This window comes from Empidonax traillii, unplaced genomic scaffold, assembly GCF_003031625.1.
Source record: "Empidonax traillii isolate 1590-97213 ecotype Southwest subspecies unplaced genomic scaffold, ASM303162v1 scaffold387:size635111, whole genome shotgun sequence".
Taxonomy (NCBI): domain Eukaryota; kingdom Metazoa; phylum Chordata; class Aves; order Passeriformes; family Tyrannidae; genus Empidonax; species Empidonax traillii.
In genome coordinates, this window is record NW_020955580.1 from 285,155 (window position 1) to 303,238 (window position 18,084).

At 54.0% G+C, this 18,084-nt stretch overlaps 1 protein-coding gene across 1 annotated transcript; it reads right to left on the minus strand.

Moving 5' to 3' along the window:
* Positions 1-3,133: 3,133 nt before the first annotated feature.
* SLC29A3 (solute carrier family 29 member 3) lies at positions 3,134-11,763 on the minus strand. The gene is made up of 5 exons (XM_027893382.1): positions 11,414-11,763; positions 8,548-8,630; positions 7,611-7,837; positions 6,528-6,690; positions 3,134-5,862 (listed from the first exon to the last, which is right to left on the minus strand). The coding sequence occupies exons 1-5, from the start codon at positions 11,660-11,662 to the stop codon at positions 5,193-5,195; spliced, it is 1,392 nt and encodes a 463-aa protein (XP_027749183.1). The 5' UTR covers positions 11,663-11,763; the 3' UTR covers positions 3,134-5,192.
* Positions 11,764-18,084: the final 6,321 nt, after the last annotated feature.

Sequence of the window (18,084 nt, forward strand, 5' to 3'; positions counted from 1 at the left end):
TCTGACAGGTCTCCAATATGATGCAGTTCAAATGGGAGCCAGGTCCTGCTCTACCCACCTCAGCAAGCCAAGGGCTCGCCAGGGCGGCAAAGAGAAGGCGATGCTGAAGAGCGGAGTTAATGCCAGGCAGCCACAAGCCCGGGGCTGCTCCCGCTTCAAAACCCCTTCTCGGGTGCCCCCCAGCCTTCTGCTTCATATTGAAAGCATTTGTCACAGCAGACACTCCCTCCTGCACTGCCGGGTACCCCAAGCTGTGCAGTGAACAGGGAGGAGGGGGGGGTATCACAAAATCCGGGATGGAGGATGAGTTGGGAGGGGGGGTCTGCACGCCCCCATCCATCAGCACACGCAGGGATGGCAGGGGGATGGCTCGCTCAGCTTTGCCCAGCCTGCTCCAGGCACGCTGGAATTCACGCTCAGCCAGCCCCAGCTCCTCCACTCCCCCGCCATGGCGTGATAAATTAGGAGGAAAAAGTTTCTCATCTCAGTTTTGTTCTCGCAGTGCCGTCCAACAGAGCACAAGCCTGTCTAATCAGGAGCTACAGTCCTTCACCATCTGTTTGGAGCCTAATTACAAATGCAGGAAAATAATGTGCTTTACAATTGCACCAGTAAATGCTGTAAATGATTTAAATGCATGCATATGTTCCCTGCAGAATTCAGCATGCATCTGCGACTTCTTCTGCTCACATTAGGCACACAAATCAAGGGAAAAAATACCCAGATCTGACGAACAGCATGTCCCTAGGACGGTGATTTTTATCCCTTTTTTTTTTCCCCCTGCTGGAATGGCAAACAGGGCTTTTTTGTAACAATTCATCCAGCAGCGTTTTCTTTGCTTCCATTTTAAAAACTGTTTATCACTGCTGTGTAAATATAGTACAAATTACTCCATAAAACATGTAAAAGGAGAACAGCAGCCGGGCAAGCCTGCAGCTGGCTGGCAAGTTTTCAAAGCCAAGGTTTTTTTTTTTCCTCTGGGGCACCTACAGAGGGGCAGGATCGAGCTCAGCTCATCTGCTGGGGATGGTGACCCTCCCCGAGCCCCCGCTGAAGAGGATGACCACTCACATTTCATGGAATCACGGAATGGTTTGGGTTGGAAGTGACCTTGAAGACTATCTTGTTCCAACTCCCCTGCCGTGGGCAGGGACACCTTCCACTAAACCAGGCTCCTCCTGGCCTTGAACACTTCCAGGGATGGGGCAGCCACAGCTTCTCTGGGCAACCTGTTCTGATGCCTCCTCACCCAAGCATTTCAAGCCCTCGGGTCACAACTCCAGGAAGATGCTTCCCTAACAAAGGGGGGAAAGTGCCAACAGCTAAATTACCTTGAAAATACCTTTTCCACGGCTGCAGAGGGGTCAGAGAGCTTCACCTGGCCTGCTGTGGGGTGACAGCTCTGCATGTATCTGCCCATGTATCACCAGCAGTCCCCATTCCCACAGTCGGTCCAAAGGCAATCCCACTTTTGACCCGCAGTGCATCCTGTCCAACCACTGAAAGGATGAGTCCTGCCCCAAAACACCTGGAATGGAGCAGCCAAGAGGCAGCAGATCTCCTCTTTGGCCACCACCAGCGTGATGCTGAAGGATAACGAGGTTGTTTCAGAGGTGCTTCCCACCTCCCAAAGGGTAACAGCACTGCCCCAAAGCCTCTGCAATGCAAAGCCTGGTGTCACAGGGGCAGCATTTCTACCCTGTGGGGCGCTCCACTGAACGAGGAGAGGCTGGACAAGGCTTTGGACATGAGAGAGAATGAGGGAAAGCCACTTGCAACGATGGGAAATGAGTATCCCTCCAAAGCGAAAATCCCCTTTCCTCCTCCAGCATATTTGTTTGCTTTAAAGCCCCAAATACCAACACTTAACTGCTCCAGCTGCGAAGCAGGGAGGGGTAGCTGGCACCACAGAGATGAGAGAGAGGACAAAAAGAGGTCAGGCATAGGCTCAGTGGGTCTCCTTTGAGCCGAAGCTGCAGCAGATGTGTCCCCTCCGCTTTCTGCCCTTTCATCCATTCCCCTCCTGCTCCCCATGCCCTCCCTCCTTGCTGCTGCTGCTTTGCCAGTTCCCAGCTTTCATCTCCCCTCAGCCACTTGGATTTAACTCCAAAGGCTGTTGGAAAAGGCAGCATGGGGCAGAGACAGCATTCCCACTGTGCCAGGCTGCAGCACTGGGGCTTTCCATTGTCCTGATGGGAATGGCAGCAGAGCCTGCCCCGAGTGCAGGGATCCGTGCCTGTCTTTGATTCGCTTCCACATCACGGGCTCACTCTCAGGAATTCTGCACGGCTTGTTTTACAGCCACGGAGGAGATGGGGCCGAGCCCTGCAGAGCAGGAGGTCCTTCCCTGGACCGCCAGCACCGCCCTCGGCTGGGAGGTGGGGAAAACAGCTCCAACCCTGCTGGTCTCTCTCCAGCAGCTGAGGGGATGGTGTTAATCAAAGGGAAAAGGTCTAGAAATGCACTTTTGGGCAGGTAAGGAAGGCCACAACGACCTAAGCTGTGGCTGCACTTTGACCAGCGTACCCAAAGATACACCATCGTCCTCCTTTCCGCCACCACCCCTTCCCTCCTCATCCCGCTTTTCCTTACCTTGAGCTCCTCGATAAGGCCCACGCTGAGCAGCAGATGTGACTTCACCCAGGTAGTGGAATTACTTCCCTGCTGTTACATGCCATTCCCTATAAATTACCCGTTCCCTTTTTGCAGAGGGATCACCCAGAGGCTCACGGCTCGGGCTCCTGGCACCATCCACTCCCATCCCACAGCCCTCCCACCAGCACTCCCTGCTTTATACACACAGCAGATTCTTGCCAAATTTGATTTCTCCCCTCATTTCTCTAACCTTCCTGAACTGAATACCACCAAAAACCAGAGGATAAATTCCCTTTTTGCTCACTTTCCCCCTGCCACGAGAATGCTCTCCATCCCTACCTGCACGTCATTTGGGGATGTTCAATTAGAACAACTCTCAAAGCAATTCTTTCGTGGCTCCTTCACCCGGCCCTTGCCAGTGATTTCTCAGAGTCTGCAATCTAGGCTGGGAGAGAGGGATGACCAGGAGGAAAAAAATGCCAGCTAAAACTGCATGCATCAGTGCATCTCCAAGAGAAATCACTCCAGACACCAGCACTTGCACAGGATCAAGAATTATTTTTATTAGCAGTGGTACCACACAATTAAGTTCTGCCTCAAGATGTATTTGGTCCGTAACACGAAGGAGAGGAGGAGCAGAGATGCAAAGCAGTGAGAAAACAAGCAGAATCCTGTCATCATTCCTTGGATGGGAGGAAAAGATACAAGCTGGGGAGAGCAAAGCACAGGGCAGGCTCTCACCTGGGAAGCATGAAGGCCTCAAAGGAACTTTCTGGTTGCCAACACAAAGTCGGTTTGGGCTTTTTGACCAACTACTGCATTACTCCAGTGCGCAGGGAGGTGATGGGAGTGCTCATCCCCTCTTGAGCAGCACTCAGCATCCCTACCCTCAGCCCTTGGGTGGACCTTCACCCAGGTCAGGGCAGTCCCTGGCCAAGTGATGGGGGCTGAAGGGCTCCAAACCCACCAAAGGGAGAGGGTTAAGAGCCCACACATGCCGAGGCATCTGCCATAAAGCTGCTCCTCGCTGCCACACACCCGGTACATTTTCCACTTGTGTCTGGATTTTATGTTGAAAGAAAAATCAGCCATAAAGCAAAGCTCTGTGTGGGTATTGCCAACAGGCCCAAACTAAATGCTGGAAAGGATTATTATTTAAAAAAAAAACAAAAACCAAACCAACGTCCATCAAGCCTACATGTTACCCCGTGGCAATAACCACCCTAAATCCTGTTGCTCTCCCAGCAAAGCTCCACGTCTAGCCCAGCATGGAGATGCCTGGCAACCTCAGCCAGGAGCTCCACCACTACCTGGACAAGCAGGAGATGCTGAGAGAACATCCCACTAATAGAACACCTGCTAATTATCGAATCTTAAAGGAAGTATTTTCCACAGACAGCACCCCTCAGTCATCACTGCAATGTAAAGCTCTGCCATCACACTCTTGCTTATCAGTTCACCTCTCCTAGACCATAAATTCAGCCAATTTAAGAAAATAAATACAATAATTGGATTTAGGCCAGGCTGCGCTGGCATATGGGAGTTTAAGTGACTTTTAAAAGCCAGTCCTCTTTGGGTGGGCTGTACTTTTTGGGTGTCACAGTAGCTCACCCCTCTGAAAACATCTGGAGACCATATGCTGTTTGTCTACATGAATTAACCAGATTTCTGCTGAGAACATCACACCAGAGCCCCTCTCATACCTCTCCCTGCCTCTCATGGACCTCTCTCAACACAGACTAAAGTCACCTTAAAAACCTCAGGTTAGGGCCACCCAGCATTTCACTTTCCCTGGGGTTCAGCCAGGTAAGTTGGTGTCCACAACCACCACCCCCCCCCCACAGTCACAGCAGGAGAGATGCTCTCAGGTTGGCCACGACACACAGCCCCAGCACTAACAGCACCTTGCTGGGACGTGGATGATCCCTCAATTCCACTTTACCTGGAAGAATTAAAGCAAGTAAGAGTGCAAGTGGAAAGGTTTCCCTTATATATGTTTTTTTTTTTTTTTCCTGGAATGACTGTAGGAAATCCGTGCAAAGCGGATCCCTGATCCCTGGCACGGCTGCTATCTGCTCCCAGAGTTGTGTGACGGTGCTCCAGGGCTCAAACCCCCTTTTAGCTCAGCACCACCATCACAGCTCAATGAGGGGGTATCCCTGACCCCTGCAGGGGCTGAACTTGTAACAGTGAGGCAGCAAAACCCAAGGTACCCCCAAAAGTCCTGGGTTCAGCTTAAAACCAGCACGGTGGCCCCAACAAGCCACTCACTGGCACTGGGGTGAGAGCAGTATCCCTGTGCCCCTGGGGACTTCCCTGAGCTCCCTGGGGAGGAGATGAGCCCTTTTTGGTCTGTTTGCTCCACTAAGCTGGAGAGCGACATGTCCATGAGGACCTCCCCAAGCACAGGGGACACCCCTTCCCAGAAGGGAGACTTTCCCTCTGCACCCCCCTGGATGCAACCACCCCCCCTCCCAAGACAAGGCAGCCTGCCTCAAAACCATGGCATGCCTGACTTTTTTTGGGGGAAAAAAAAACCCTGAATACCCAACAGCAACACCACAAACTGGGGGAATCCTCCTGCCCCAGCTGCCCCTCTACACAAGGTGGACCACGAAAACAGCGCAGGCAGACCCCACAGCCAGCCCCAGCATGAGGTAGAAGGTCATCACCACCCCTGCCGCCTCGGCCAGCTCTCTGGGCACGATTTTGGGGCCGTAGACCATGACCAGTGTCCCCAGGTAGCCGTTGCTCAGCCCCAGCAGCGCCGTGAAGACCACAGGGTAGACGTCCTGGTGGAACAACACCGTCCGGATATGAGCCCGGGGCTGGTAGTTGCTGAGGATGAAGAGAGGGATGAAGATGGTTCTGAGGAGGACGAGGGTGGGCAGCAGCTTGCTCTTGGGGCCGGGCACCTGGATCCAGGCCGTGATCTGCCTCCCACACCAGTCGGCAAAGTTGTACAGGAGGAAACTGGTGAGCGGCACAAAGTACTTGGTGCTCCACGGGCTCCCCGAGGCCTTGCTCACCGACTCAATGTTGGAGGAGAGGGAAGGGAAGATGATGATGGAGATGAAGAAGACGTAGAAGAGGCAGAAGCCGAGGAGGGCGGTCTTCTGCAGGATGGGGCGGAGCGGGGGGACGCCAGCACTTTTCGTGGGGAAGGAGGAATTTGCGGTGCCTCCCGGCTCTGCCTCGTCCTCCGCGGAGCTGTCGGGTGGTACGGTGGCCAGAGATGGGCTCTCCTTCTGGCTGCTCAGGTAATACCTGGAGAAAGAGAAGGAGGAAGGCTATTAGCCAGTGTGTGAGGGGAAAACCAACTGAGATTTGAAGAGAGAGCAGGAGAGAGGCTGGCAGCGCAGGGATACCCGCCGGACCCAGCGATTCCATCCCACCTCTAACTCCCACCTCAGACAGAGAGGTGAAACCCCCAAGATACGCACCCACCCCCTTTTCCTCGCCGTGGGGATCCCATTACACCCTTGATGGTTCACAGAGGGGACCTGCTGCTTGCAGGCGTTTGGGGGGCAGGGGGTTTTGAGGGTTACAAGCACCAGTGAGACCAGCGTGTCACGCGCATCACTGTGGGGTGTGGCAGACACAGATGCCCTGTGGGGGCCTGGCTGGCCGCCTCCAGATCACAGCTCTCAGCTGACTCCACAGATTTTGGGAGCCTCGGAAACAGCACTTTGGTGACCCAGGGGAAGCTTGGCAGAAACTCAGCCAGAAACCCAGTTTCGGTCTGTGGTTTCGGTGAAATGGGGAAGCGCGGCTGGAGGCACCGGAGCACTCCGAGCGAGATGCTGAGGGGTGACAGGGCAGGGATCAGCACAGGGAACATCCCACGGGTTCCCCCCAGCAACCCTGCTCGGCACTGACAGCAGCAAACCCTCCCGTGCCCCATGGCATGCCCTGGCAGCGGGCGCACGCACCTGGAGTACTCGAGCCGGGGCAGCAGCAGGTACACCATGATGCAGACCACGATGAAGATGTCAGCAGTGAGGAAATAGGCCAGGGCGCTGTCGGTGACATCGGCTGCTGCTGCCAGGTCTATCACAGAGGCCACGGCGCTGATGGTGCCGCCCATGGCCTGGCCTGCGTGTGGGAACAGACGGAGCTCAGCGCTGGCGCTGAGCCAGATCAACCAGGGGGGCACAGATGAGGGACAGAGAACAGGAGGGGGAACCCAGAACCAGCACCCTCCTCTTACTCACACCTTCCAACACGCACAGGCCACCTCCTCTCCATTCCCACACCTCACTGCAACATGGGTGTTTGTGGGTCCCATCCTGCATCCCCTTCCAACACAGCCCCAGCACACACACGGGTCAGGACGGGACCAACCTGCTGAGCTTGCATGTCTCATGCCCTGCAGAGAAAGTCCAAACCCTTTCCAAAGCCTAAACTTGTCTTTCCACTGGCACAAACATAATCACTTCCCTTCTGCGCTCCCCCAGATGGGAATTCAAGCCACCAGCAGCAGGAATGTCATCTCGGGGATGTGGTGCTTTCCCCCTCTGGGATAAACTCATTAAAACATTCCTGTTGCGGCCCCAGGAAAAATTTCTCCATCCCTGAGTTTTTCCCCTTCCCCCCTTGGTCTGTCAACCGTTCCACAGCACATTTATAACGTTACCAAAGCTCCAGGGAGCTCATCGCTCACAGCTCCCAACCTGCCCCTCATCACTCATGGAAATGCTAAGAAGAAAGGAGGAGACAAGGCAAAGCTGAAGATCCCTCCGCTGGAAATAGCAGAGCAGAGGGATGTCATCTCCTTCCCCCCCCTTCTCCCTGCACCCAGCGAATATCCAGGGTCAGTTTATGGGTATTTACAGAAACCAAAGCTCATGTGACCGAGCATGTTTCTCCTTCGGCAACTTCCCTTTATCAGCAGGCAAAGCCAAGTTTCCAAAACAAACCCCGTGAGACGAAACCCCCAGATGCAGAGGAGAGGCAGAGAGAAAGCCAGGGGGAAGCCTGAGCGCAGGATCCCGGTGGAGGGGAAAGTCACCCACCTGAGATCAGGGCCTGCAGGTTCCTCATGGGGAAGCAGCTGCTGAGCCCCACGATGCTGCTGGAGAAGATGGTGGAGGCGCTGCTGACCACGGCCACGCAGCCCACGGTGAGGGCGAAGAAGGGGGTGGTCCAGGCGGAGGTGTCCACCTTCACCAGCACCGTGATCACCAGGAACACGGCCAGCATGACGAAGAGCGAGGACAGGATCCGCACGCTGGCGGGCACCCTGGGGACAACAACGGGGGACAGCAAACTCCTGCCTTTAAACTGCAGCATGACACGGGGGGGACAGCAGCTCCTCTGCTGCCAGAGGGAGGGAAGAACATAAAGAGAGGTGGGGGGGAGATGAGGAACACACAGCAACGAGGAGGTGGAGAGAGGCAGGGAGCCCGTCCGGCAGCTGAGATCTGGAGATTAGGCACACAAACACACATGCCTGCAAACCTGATCTGGGACAAGGAAGGGTACAAATGAAGGGATGAGGCCCTTGTGGATTTAAGCCAAGCTTGCAACAAGGTGCAGATGGTCCACTCCTTAACCCGGTTCAGGGGGCTGGTAAGACCAGGACAAGGCATCACTCCTGCCTTTTGTGATCCTGTCCCCTGGTGACAACAGGGGTATTTTTTTAAGAGGGAAAACTTGTTCCCAAGCAATTAACCAAGGAATTTATTAGGAATTGATTTACTGAAGCCAACTGCAGGCATGGGTGCTGTGGTGGGGAGCAAGAGGCTTCACCCCGCTTCATCTCGTGCTGGCTGCAACTCAGGCAGAGGGGGGAATTTTGGCTGCACAGGGAGGCTGAGCTCAGGATGCCATGTGGCTTCCCCCTGAGGGAAAGGCAGGATGAGCTGGGAATCAAGGCTGAAGCCAGAGAAAGGCAGGAGCAAAGCCAGGGAGAGCCATGGCTCAAGGATCCAGGATCAGAGCAACACTTACTTGTTGACAAGAAAGAAGTTTCCAATCAGGCACAGCACCGAGGGCACAGTGGAAGCAATGGAGATGTAGCTCTCAAAATAGTCCTGCCAGGAGGAAAAAAAAAAATTGATAACAGAGTAAAAAAGGTTGGGTGGGGAGGGGAAGAACAACACATGAATTTCAGGTCCTAAATACAGCACAACAGGGAGTTATGGCATAGGTGTCCACCTCGTTGCATTGTACCACATGTTGCAAACTGCTCAGGGCAACAGGCCATGGGAATACTGGAGTTCATCTTCCTATAGCCCTGGGCTATTTCAGGAAAGTAGGGACACAAATTCAGAAGGAAAAGAGGTGAAGGAAATACCTGCCATACCACCACACTGGCCCCACGGGGCAGCACCTGAAATAAGGAGGGCTGGATTTCTCCTGCTGGCTCCAGCATTTTGGACAAACTCCCTGACTGTTTTCTTGTCCTTGAGGGCTGGTTTTCATAAACCATGACACAAAAGCACTGTTATTATTGTTAGCCAACTGCCTCAAAAGCCCGAGATGGGAACGACCAGGGCACCACACATGAGAACAAGCTCGTGCCAAAGCAGCCAGAGCAGGGACACAGGGACATGACTTTCCCTCCCCATCTCCCTCTCTGCACACACGAAACTCGATGAAGAAACTCTGTTCAGACTCCACACCCATTAACTCCAGGGACTCGTACATCATCTGAGCAGGTCGGCAGCAGCTCCAGTGAATCCCCACCAGCGCAGAGGTCAGGCTGGGAACACAGAAAGCAATAACCACAGCGCAGGGAGAGAGATTCCTCGGCCAAGATTGCAGCCAAACGCTTACATTTTCAATCCATTTTATGTGTCAAAGCGTGCCTGCTCCCTCTCCTCGCCTCGAGGTGCTCAATCCCACTTTTTCTTTTTTTTCTGCAGGAATCTCAGCAAGCAGGTAGGACAAGGATCACAAAGAACATGATGACCTACACATCCACCCCTATCGCATTACAGGCTTTCATTTTCTGCCATTATGCGGCTACAGAGATAGGGTCACATCACGTCCAAGCACAAGAAGGCACCTGGCACGCTCTCTCTGCACGTTACATTATTTTTTTTTACAGTTTTGTATCATTTTAATCAGTTTAAAAGCACATTCATCTATCCTTCCCTATCAGGAGGTTCACTGCAAGCAACAGGAAATGTAATAATCACTCCTAGAGGGTCCAGATACGCAGAGGCATAAAATACCTGTGCTTACAGCACCGGCTTGGCCAAGCAGGAGGCTCAAAACTCAAGGGGGCTCACACCAGCAGTGAGAAGGCAACTGGGCGAATATTAAATGTTTTTAATGCAGCAGCAGAATGGTGGGTGGCAAATTTAATCCTTGCCTGGACCAATGGAAAATATCAGGCTCCATACTCATCTCTCCTGCTCGTTTGGTTTTAATCCATCTCCCTGTGTGGGTATTCCCACTCATCACAGACAGTTTTCAGAGCACATTTTTGGCAGTGCAGGTTATACCTAGCTCTTCTCCCTTTCTGCTGAGCCCCAAATAATAATAATAACAACCCCCAGAAGCAAACCTGGCATCTTCCTCCCAGCTCCACCTCTCCTGGGGGAAGGTGTCATCCCTCAGCCACGGAGCTGAGGCACATAATGGCAGTGTTTAAGCTCATTCTGACTGCAGCACCTCCAAGCACGCTGCCTTGAAAAGAAACCAACAAAAACAAGAACAAAGCATCGTGGTGGCAAATTACTCACAAGATGCTTTTGCAAAGTAGTTTTTATTCTGCTCTTACCCTACTTGAAAACAGTTTTTTCAAGAATTACCCCAGCCCAGTGCGATGTAGAAGAAACGAAGAGTGGGTGGAATGCAGGGAATGTGGGAGAACACCATGCCACGTGGTGGCAGAGCACATTTCACCCCCCCCTCTGACCACCCTCACTAGCACAAGGGCAGACTAGCTTTGGTCTTCAGGCAGTTCAGGGGCTTGGGCTCCATCAGTTTAACCCACCCAATACCTTGATTTACACCAGCACACCTGTACTTCAACATCCTGGTAGGAGGACTCTGCTTCCTCCCCATCAAAAATGCAGCTGGCTTAATAATTATTAAAATTAAAAGAGCTGTGGGTGTACTGGGGTGAGAAATCAGAGGGCAAACGTGGGCGTCGCACCTGGCTCTGTGTTTATATGAAAACAAAAAGTGCCCAAACCACCTGAACAAGCTCGGCCTCAGGAGGAGGAGGATGGAACGCAGCCTCATCCCTCCCAACACTTTTTCCATCCACAAAGAAACAAAGCCATAGCTTTGCCGAGGGGGGGGCACAGGGAAGTAATCCTGCTGTGGCAGGAGAGGAGTGAGAGAATGCAGCTTTTCTGGGGAGAAAAAGGGAAGCCATAAACGTGCCCCCCCCCAAGGCTGTCTCATCAATTGCCCTGTGACAAGCTCCTCGCCCCATATGCCAGAAGCCAGATGGTTATTGCTGCAGGGAGATACTCCTCATGTCACACCTGCCGGGTCTTGAAGGACAAAAAAAAAAAAAAAAAGAAAACCAAAACAAACAACCCACCACAAAGATATTTTTACCTTGCACTGCAGAAATTGCCCTGTGAAAGGCAGCCTTACCCGATTTTTTAGACACACCTTAAACCTCACCACTGCAAATGCAGGTAAAAAACAGCCCCCCAGAGTGGTTTTAAGCATCTGTCTCGCAAGTATTTGTGCTCCCCAAATAAAACTTCACCTCTTGGTTTGCAGCGGGTAACACCCCAGGAGATGTTCACTCACCTTCTGTGGAGGCAGAGGGGGGACAAGAGCATGTTAGGAAGGGAAGCAGCTTTTTTTTTTTTTTTTTCCCTACCTTGGAAAGCAGGACACTCACCCGCAGGTCCGACGCCGCCTGCCCCGCCGGGCCGGCCTCGTCCGAGCAGTTCTGCAGCTTGTACATCCAGTAGTGCTTCGCCGTGATGAAAAAATTCCAGGGCAGGAGGGACCCGACGCCCAGGAGGAAGAAGATAACGTAGGCCCCGTGGAAGTGGTCGCTTGGCTTGGGCCGGCTGTACCTGTTCCCCAGGGGCTCCTCGAGCAGGGGCTCCTGGTCCGGGGGGACGCTGCCGGGTGCCGGGTGCATCGTGCCGGCACGCTGCAAAAAAACAACCACCCACGAGGGTGTGATCACAGCAGGGTCACAAACCGCTGCCCACAGGCTTGCTGGTGCGTGGGCTCCATCCTCCTCTGGCCCCAGCAAATCATGGGATCGCAGAGTGGTTTGGGTTGGAAGGGACCTGGCGGGTCATCTCCTTCCAACGCCCCTGCCCCAGGCAGGGAACACCTTCCACTAGACCAGGTTGCTGCTCCAACCTGGCCTGGGACACTTCCAGGGATGGGTCAGCCACAGCTCCTCTGGGCAACCTGGATGAGTGAGCCGAACTGGCTCTGAGCGGGGATGTAAAAACACGCGAAAAGCGACCGGGACACGGCAGGTTCCCCCTTCCACCCCAGCAGCACCCGCACATTTCCGCCCGCAATTAATAATTAACCCGTGCCCTCGGCCTTGCAGGAGCAGGAAACCTCAGTCAGCTCATGAGAGGCTCTAAAAAACAAACCCCAACAGCGCCGCGGGGGCTCCGCACAGCAAGGTGTAAACTCGTAGTAACACCGCCCGGCTTTCCGAAGCGACTTGTAAACTACTACGGCATCACCCGGGCTGTGCGGGGCGCCTCGTAAACTAAACGCGACGTCACCCGGGCTGAGCAAAATGACTCATAGGGACACAACAACGTCACTGGGAAAAGGGCCCGGGGAGGGAGCAGGAGGCTCGGCAGGGGCAGCGGGACCCGCCGAGCGGATGGGCACCGACCCCGAGAGGCGGCAGGGAAACCACCCCGTTCGGGAGGGGAGGGCGGGGAAGGCGGAAATGCCGGGGTTTTGCAGGAAAAAAAAAAAAGAAGAAGAAGAAAAAAAGGGAAATTTCGGGAGTGGGGAACGACGCATCCCGCCTTCCAGCCGCCCACTCCTTCAACCACCCAGCCACCCATGCGTGCATCCCTCCATCCATCCATCCCCGCAGCACTCACGAGGGTCCCGTATGGCCCCACCGCCGCCTCCGGCCCCGCACGGCCCCGCACGGCCCCGCCCCGCCCCCTCCGCCCCGCCCCTTTACGGCTTGGCCACGCCCCTCCCCGCGCGATCACGCCCACTCGTGGATTGGACACGCCCGCTCTGGGGTTGGCCACGCCCCAGCTCCGTCCTGGTCACGCCCCCAGAGTTGGCCCCGCCCCCTCAATTCTGTTCTGCGCAGGTGAGACCCACCTGTGTGCAGGTCTGGGGTGTCCAGCACAGGAAGGACCTGGAGCTGCTGGAGCGAGGCAGGAGCACCACTGCTCTGGGGTGTTCACCTGGAGAAGGGAAGGATCCAAGGAGACTTTAGAGCCCCTTCCAGTTCCTAAAGGGGCTCCAGGAGAGCTGGAGAGGGACAGGACAGGGAGAGGGACCCGGGGAATGGCTTCCCGCTGCCAGAGGGCAGGGTTAGATGGGATATTGGGAAGGAATTCTTCCCTCTGAGGGTGGGCAGGCCCTGGCACAGGTTGCCCAGAGAAGCTGTGGCTGCCCCTGGATTCCTGAGAGTGTCCAAGGCCAGATTGGATGGGGCTTGGAGCAACCTGGGATAGTGGGAAGGTGTCCCTGCCCATGGCAGGTATTGAAATGAGATGAGCTTCCAACCCAAACCATTCTGGGATTCTGTGAAAATCAGTGTTAATCACAGTCTGGCTTGATTTTTTTTTTTTTGTGCAGTGGGGAACATACTGTGTTGGATTTGGGGCCCCTTACCTGAGATCCTCCTTTACTCCCTGTACTTCCTGCAGCACCTCATCAGGATGAATTTCACTGTAAAGTCCTCAATTTTCTTCAAACTACACTTAAACACTCACCTTGAGAGCACGGTGTGACTGGAAAGAAAAACATCATTAGCCCTTCTTTCCCTTTTTCCTTGCCCAAAAATGTGTTTGGCCCCTCAGCAGCCACGCAGGAAAATGATAGGCTGGTAGGGCCCCACTTTTTCTGTAACCCCACTGTAACCATCGGACAGTCTTTGCCAATTCATTTGTATTTGTGTGGGCAAATAAATTAGAGGAGCTTTACATCATCTGTTTCCTCCTCCCAGCTGTTTGCCTTTAGCCTTCCCCACCTCCAGCCCCTAAGGTAACCATAACCAACCTGTGTCTCTTCCTTGCTTTTCCCTCCACTGAAAAGGAAAGGAAAAAGCCCTTCTTCCAGCCTTTCTTCATGAAAGCAAAATGCCCTCCGTTTTTCTGCAGAAGACCCCAAAATGGTCTAGTCGGGATTTTTTTCCACCTACAGCTGCCTGTGGGAAAAACGCAGAGGCACCCAGCCATCTCCCAGTAGCACCAGTGTATGCACAGCTGGGCCACCACCCAGCTCCAGCCTGTGAGCCTGCCAGGAGAGCAGGTCAGGCGGCCTCGGCCACCCCGACGTCAAAATAACCCCAGACACACGCAGGCTCTCGTGGGTTTTTTTCCCCTCTTTTGTGAGCAAAAACAAGCAGAAGCACGCAACCAAACCCACCCACTGGCGATGTGCTGAAATGGAAAGGCTTGAGAGGAGCACACGGGTTTCTCTCCAGAGGTTTCTCCTTGGGATTTTTCATCCGCATTGACGTGCCAGGCTGGGAAGGCACCTGAGGAGATGGCACGGCCTATCCGAGTCAGTAGCTCATCAGCTCCGAGGGATTTGCCTGATGTTTCTGACCTGCTGCCATCCATCACGTCAAAAAACCCGCTGCTGGAGCGGAGCCTCGGATCACATCAGCACAAGGGACCGTGACAGCCCAGCAGGGGGGAGGGAGGGACAAAGCCAGGCCACGCTGGGCCAGAGCCACCACAGCCCCTCCAGACAACATTACCCACACCCCAGAGACCCTGCACAACAACACAGCCCCCCACACAGGCTGGGGGCAGGTTTTAGGGACGCCCCTGTGCTGCTCTGCTGCTCCTGCACGTCCTCTCTCCTGCAGAATAAACCTGTCAACGCTGAGCAGTGGGATGGCTGTTGATTTTGAAGCTGTCAAGGGGACTGGGGTCAAGGTGTCAGCTGCAGGGGTTTGGGGCAGCTGAATTTTAAGGGGGTCGAGCAAGCTGGGTGTTTCCATAGGAGAGCAACAGGTGAAATCAGGCACCAGTCGGTCAAAGCTATCCGTGGATTTGGGCCCTTGGAAAGATGGTTTAGTGGAAAAGGTGCTCAGGGAAAGCAACCTGGGAGATGGAGGTTGAAGGAATTCAGATGTAAAAAAAAGGGACAAGGGAGAATGGCTTTAAACTGACAACAGGCAGAGTTAGTTTGGATTTTAGGAAAAAAATTCTTGGTTGTGCAGGTGGGCAGGCCCTGGCACAGGTTGCCCAGAGAAGCTGTGGCTGCCCCATCCCTGGAAGTGTCGAAGGACAGGTTGGACAGGGCTTGGAGCAACCTGGGCTGGTGGAAGGTGTCCCTGCCCATTGCAGGGGGGAGGAACAAGATGATCTTTAAGGTTCCTTCTGATCCAGACCGTTCTATCATTCTTTGAAAAGCTTATCCCTCCTGAGAAGGCACTTGCCTCAGCACCCTATCCAGAGCTGGAAAGCCCAGCTTGGAAGGTTTGGCACTTTTGCATGGCTACGCTGTAAGAGCTGCGGTGTCAGGGCAGCACTTCCCTCCCCTTTTCTTTCACTGGCTGCAGAATCCCCATGCCTGCCAAGCACCAGGGACAACGTTGCCATCTCCTGGTGGCACCTGGTCCCGACAAGCTGGACGAAGTGAGTGGCCCAGGCAGGCTCAGAGGGACCCTCCTATCCCTCTGCAAACCGTTCTGGCTTCGTTTCCTTGCTGGAATTGAAGCAGGAGAGCAGCGGTAGTCCCTAAGCAGGGCAGGAAGCACAGGGGGATGCTGAAGGACAAGGATGTCCAAGCTGCAGATTGCAGCTCTGTGCTCTATTCCCCCTTCCCAAATTAGCCACCTTGATCTTAGTCCTTGCTGGAAGGGGCACTGCGTTCTGCAGGATATCCCTTGGGGAAGGGAATGAACTGCTGAAGAAGCTGGCTTGGAGAAGGGGCACAACTGTAGTGCTTGGGTCCCACCTTGCAATCACCCATGTGGGTCCAAAACAACCCATCAGTCAATCTCCAGCTCATCTATATCGGGGAGATGACAGCAAAATCCTCCCACTGGCACGCCTGTGACATCCTAGCCAAAAACAAGTTGGAGGGATGCTCACAGGGATCCCCACACTGCCACTGCTGCCAGAGCCGAATCCCTGCAGGTACTAAACCCCACAGGAACCAGCAGTGAGTGATGAAAAGGAGAGGAGCAGATTTGTTTCTTTTTCTTTTTTTTTTTTTTTCTTTTTTTTTAATTAGACTAGGAAATATAATTTATTGCATAAAAATTAATTTGTTACAATAGGAATGCTAAACTTTATTTACACTTCTTTAGTTTACAGAATAAACAGACGCGGTTTCAGAGGATGCCACCGGGCCCATCCCCTGGACATATAAATATGGAAACAGACTGCGGAGCAAGAGATGGACACTGCCAGCACAACACGGACCCTCAGGGCTGCCCTTGCCAAAAGGTCTGGTGGGAGAAACCCCTTGGGTGTGGAGGGAGGCGTGGAGGGCTCCTGGGAGCTGCACCCATGGGAGAGGGGCACAGGTGCTCAGGGGAGCCGGGGTGGGGGGCAAACCCTGCCTCCCTCCTGTCCCACTGCCAACACAGGTTCCCTGGTCTGGAAAATGGGGAGAACCTCCCCAAGCACAGCCGGGCCAGGTGGCTGCTGCCTGCCGAAGGGAAAGGGAAGATGAAGGCAACGGATGGGGATGGAGACAGAGGCACCTGGCTGGCGGGACGGATGGATGGACAGATGGACAGACACACGTGCCGGTGCAGTGATCCATCAACGAGAGACAGCGAGAATGGGAGTGAGAGAGATTCAGAGGCGACCTGAAGGAGCATCTCATCTCACAGAGAACACCGTGGAACCGAGAAGGGAGCCCTCTAAACCACCAGCAGTTGGTTTGACCCATCAAGTCTTCATTTCTTTCCGAATTTGCTTATTCCTCCTTAGCTCAGAGACGGGGTCTCAGAAATGCTCAGATGCAAGCTACAGGATGGATATAACCCTTCCCATGTGATACAGGAGCTCACCCAGCAGCAATCTTCCCATCCAGCACAAGTGGAAAAGATTCCTTCTCTCCCACAGCCTTGAAAACCCAGCAACAAGCCCAGAGACCCCAAAATGCAACAGGGAGTGGCTCTGCGTGTTCCATCACTGCCCAGAGGAATCCCGTTGTGCCCCAGCAATACTGAAAGCTCTCCCCGAGCTGCCCTGTGCAGGTGATGCTCTCCAGGGCTCCCTGAGTGTGCTCCAGTCCCCAGCACACTGTGGGACGACACAGGCACCCCGTGGCACCGGGCCAGGGCTCTGCAGCCAGGACACTGCACGTCACAGCCCAAAGCAGGACCTGCTCCTAATACTTCCACTGACGGAGAATCCAGAGCCTTGCCGTGTGGCCTAGCCTAATCCTGAGCTTACCACCCCCTTCCTATATTTTTTTTTTCTTTAAAACAGACAAATTTCTAAGATACAGCACTCGCTGAGTAACTATTTCTATCTGCAGGCAACCTAAATTTTTACCTTCATCAAGACACCGTATCTGTGTGAGGAACCTGGTTCCTGCCTACCCCTTGATTACCCTCCATTCACACCACAACTTCCCCATCGTTATAAAAAGCCCGTTAAAGGGAAAAACAGGAGCTGCAATGAGGGATGGGAACCTAATCGCTGCTCACGATGCCGTCCCTCATGTGGAAATGCTCAGCCTGGCTCACAACTTGGGGATGCTGAGGTATCCCTCCCTGAATCCCTGCTGAAATACTGCATCAAAAACCGGGCATGAATGAGCACATGGACCCGAGATGAGGCCACATCCCAGCGCACGAGCCCCCTGCTCTCCCTGGATCCTTCCACAAGTCACTCCTCACCTCCCTCTGACCCCCGGGCCCAGGTTTGGAGTGTTCACTGCAACATCCATCCTGCTGGGTTTAAAACACCCCCCACTTTGGCCTCGGGGTCCGGAGGTTGGTGCAGGACCGAAATCTTTGGTTTGTACTGTAGTTAACGCAAACGAAGGCGCAGTCATCCTAAAAAGCTCCCCCAAACAATGCCAGGGAAGAATTCATTAAAAATACCCATATCTGGATGCACTCTCCCCACCCTGAACCCCAAGTACAGGGCAGCATCCCTCATCCCTCCTCACAGGTGGAAGGGAGTCCCTCGATCCGCTGGGCACCGCTGCCAGGGAAAGGGGAGTCTGCAAGGAAAAAACACAAAACCTTGGGAAGCTGGCCCTGAACCAGAGGGGCAGAGAGGCACTTCACCCTACGGACTCCCCAGGGGTCCCAGGACATGTAAACATGTTTTGCTTGACTTGGATCACACGCTTTTCCCTACAAAAGTGTGTCCATTGAAATCTCTCTCTCTCTCTGCCACCCCGACCACA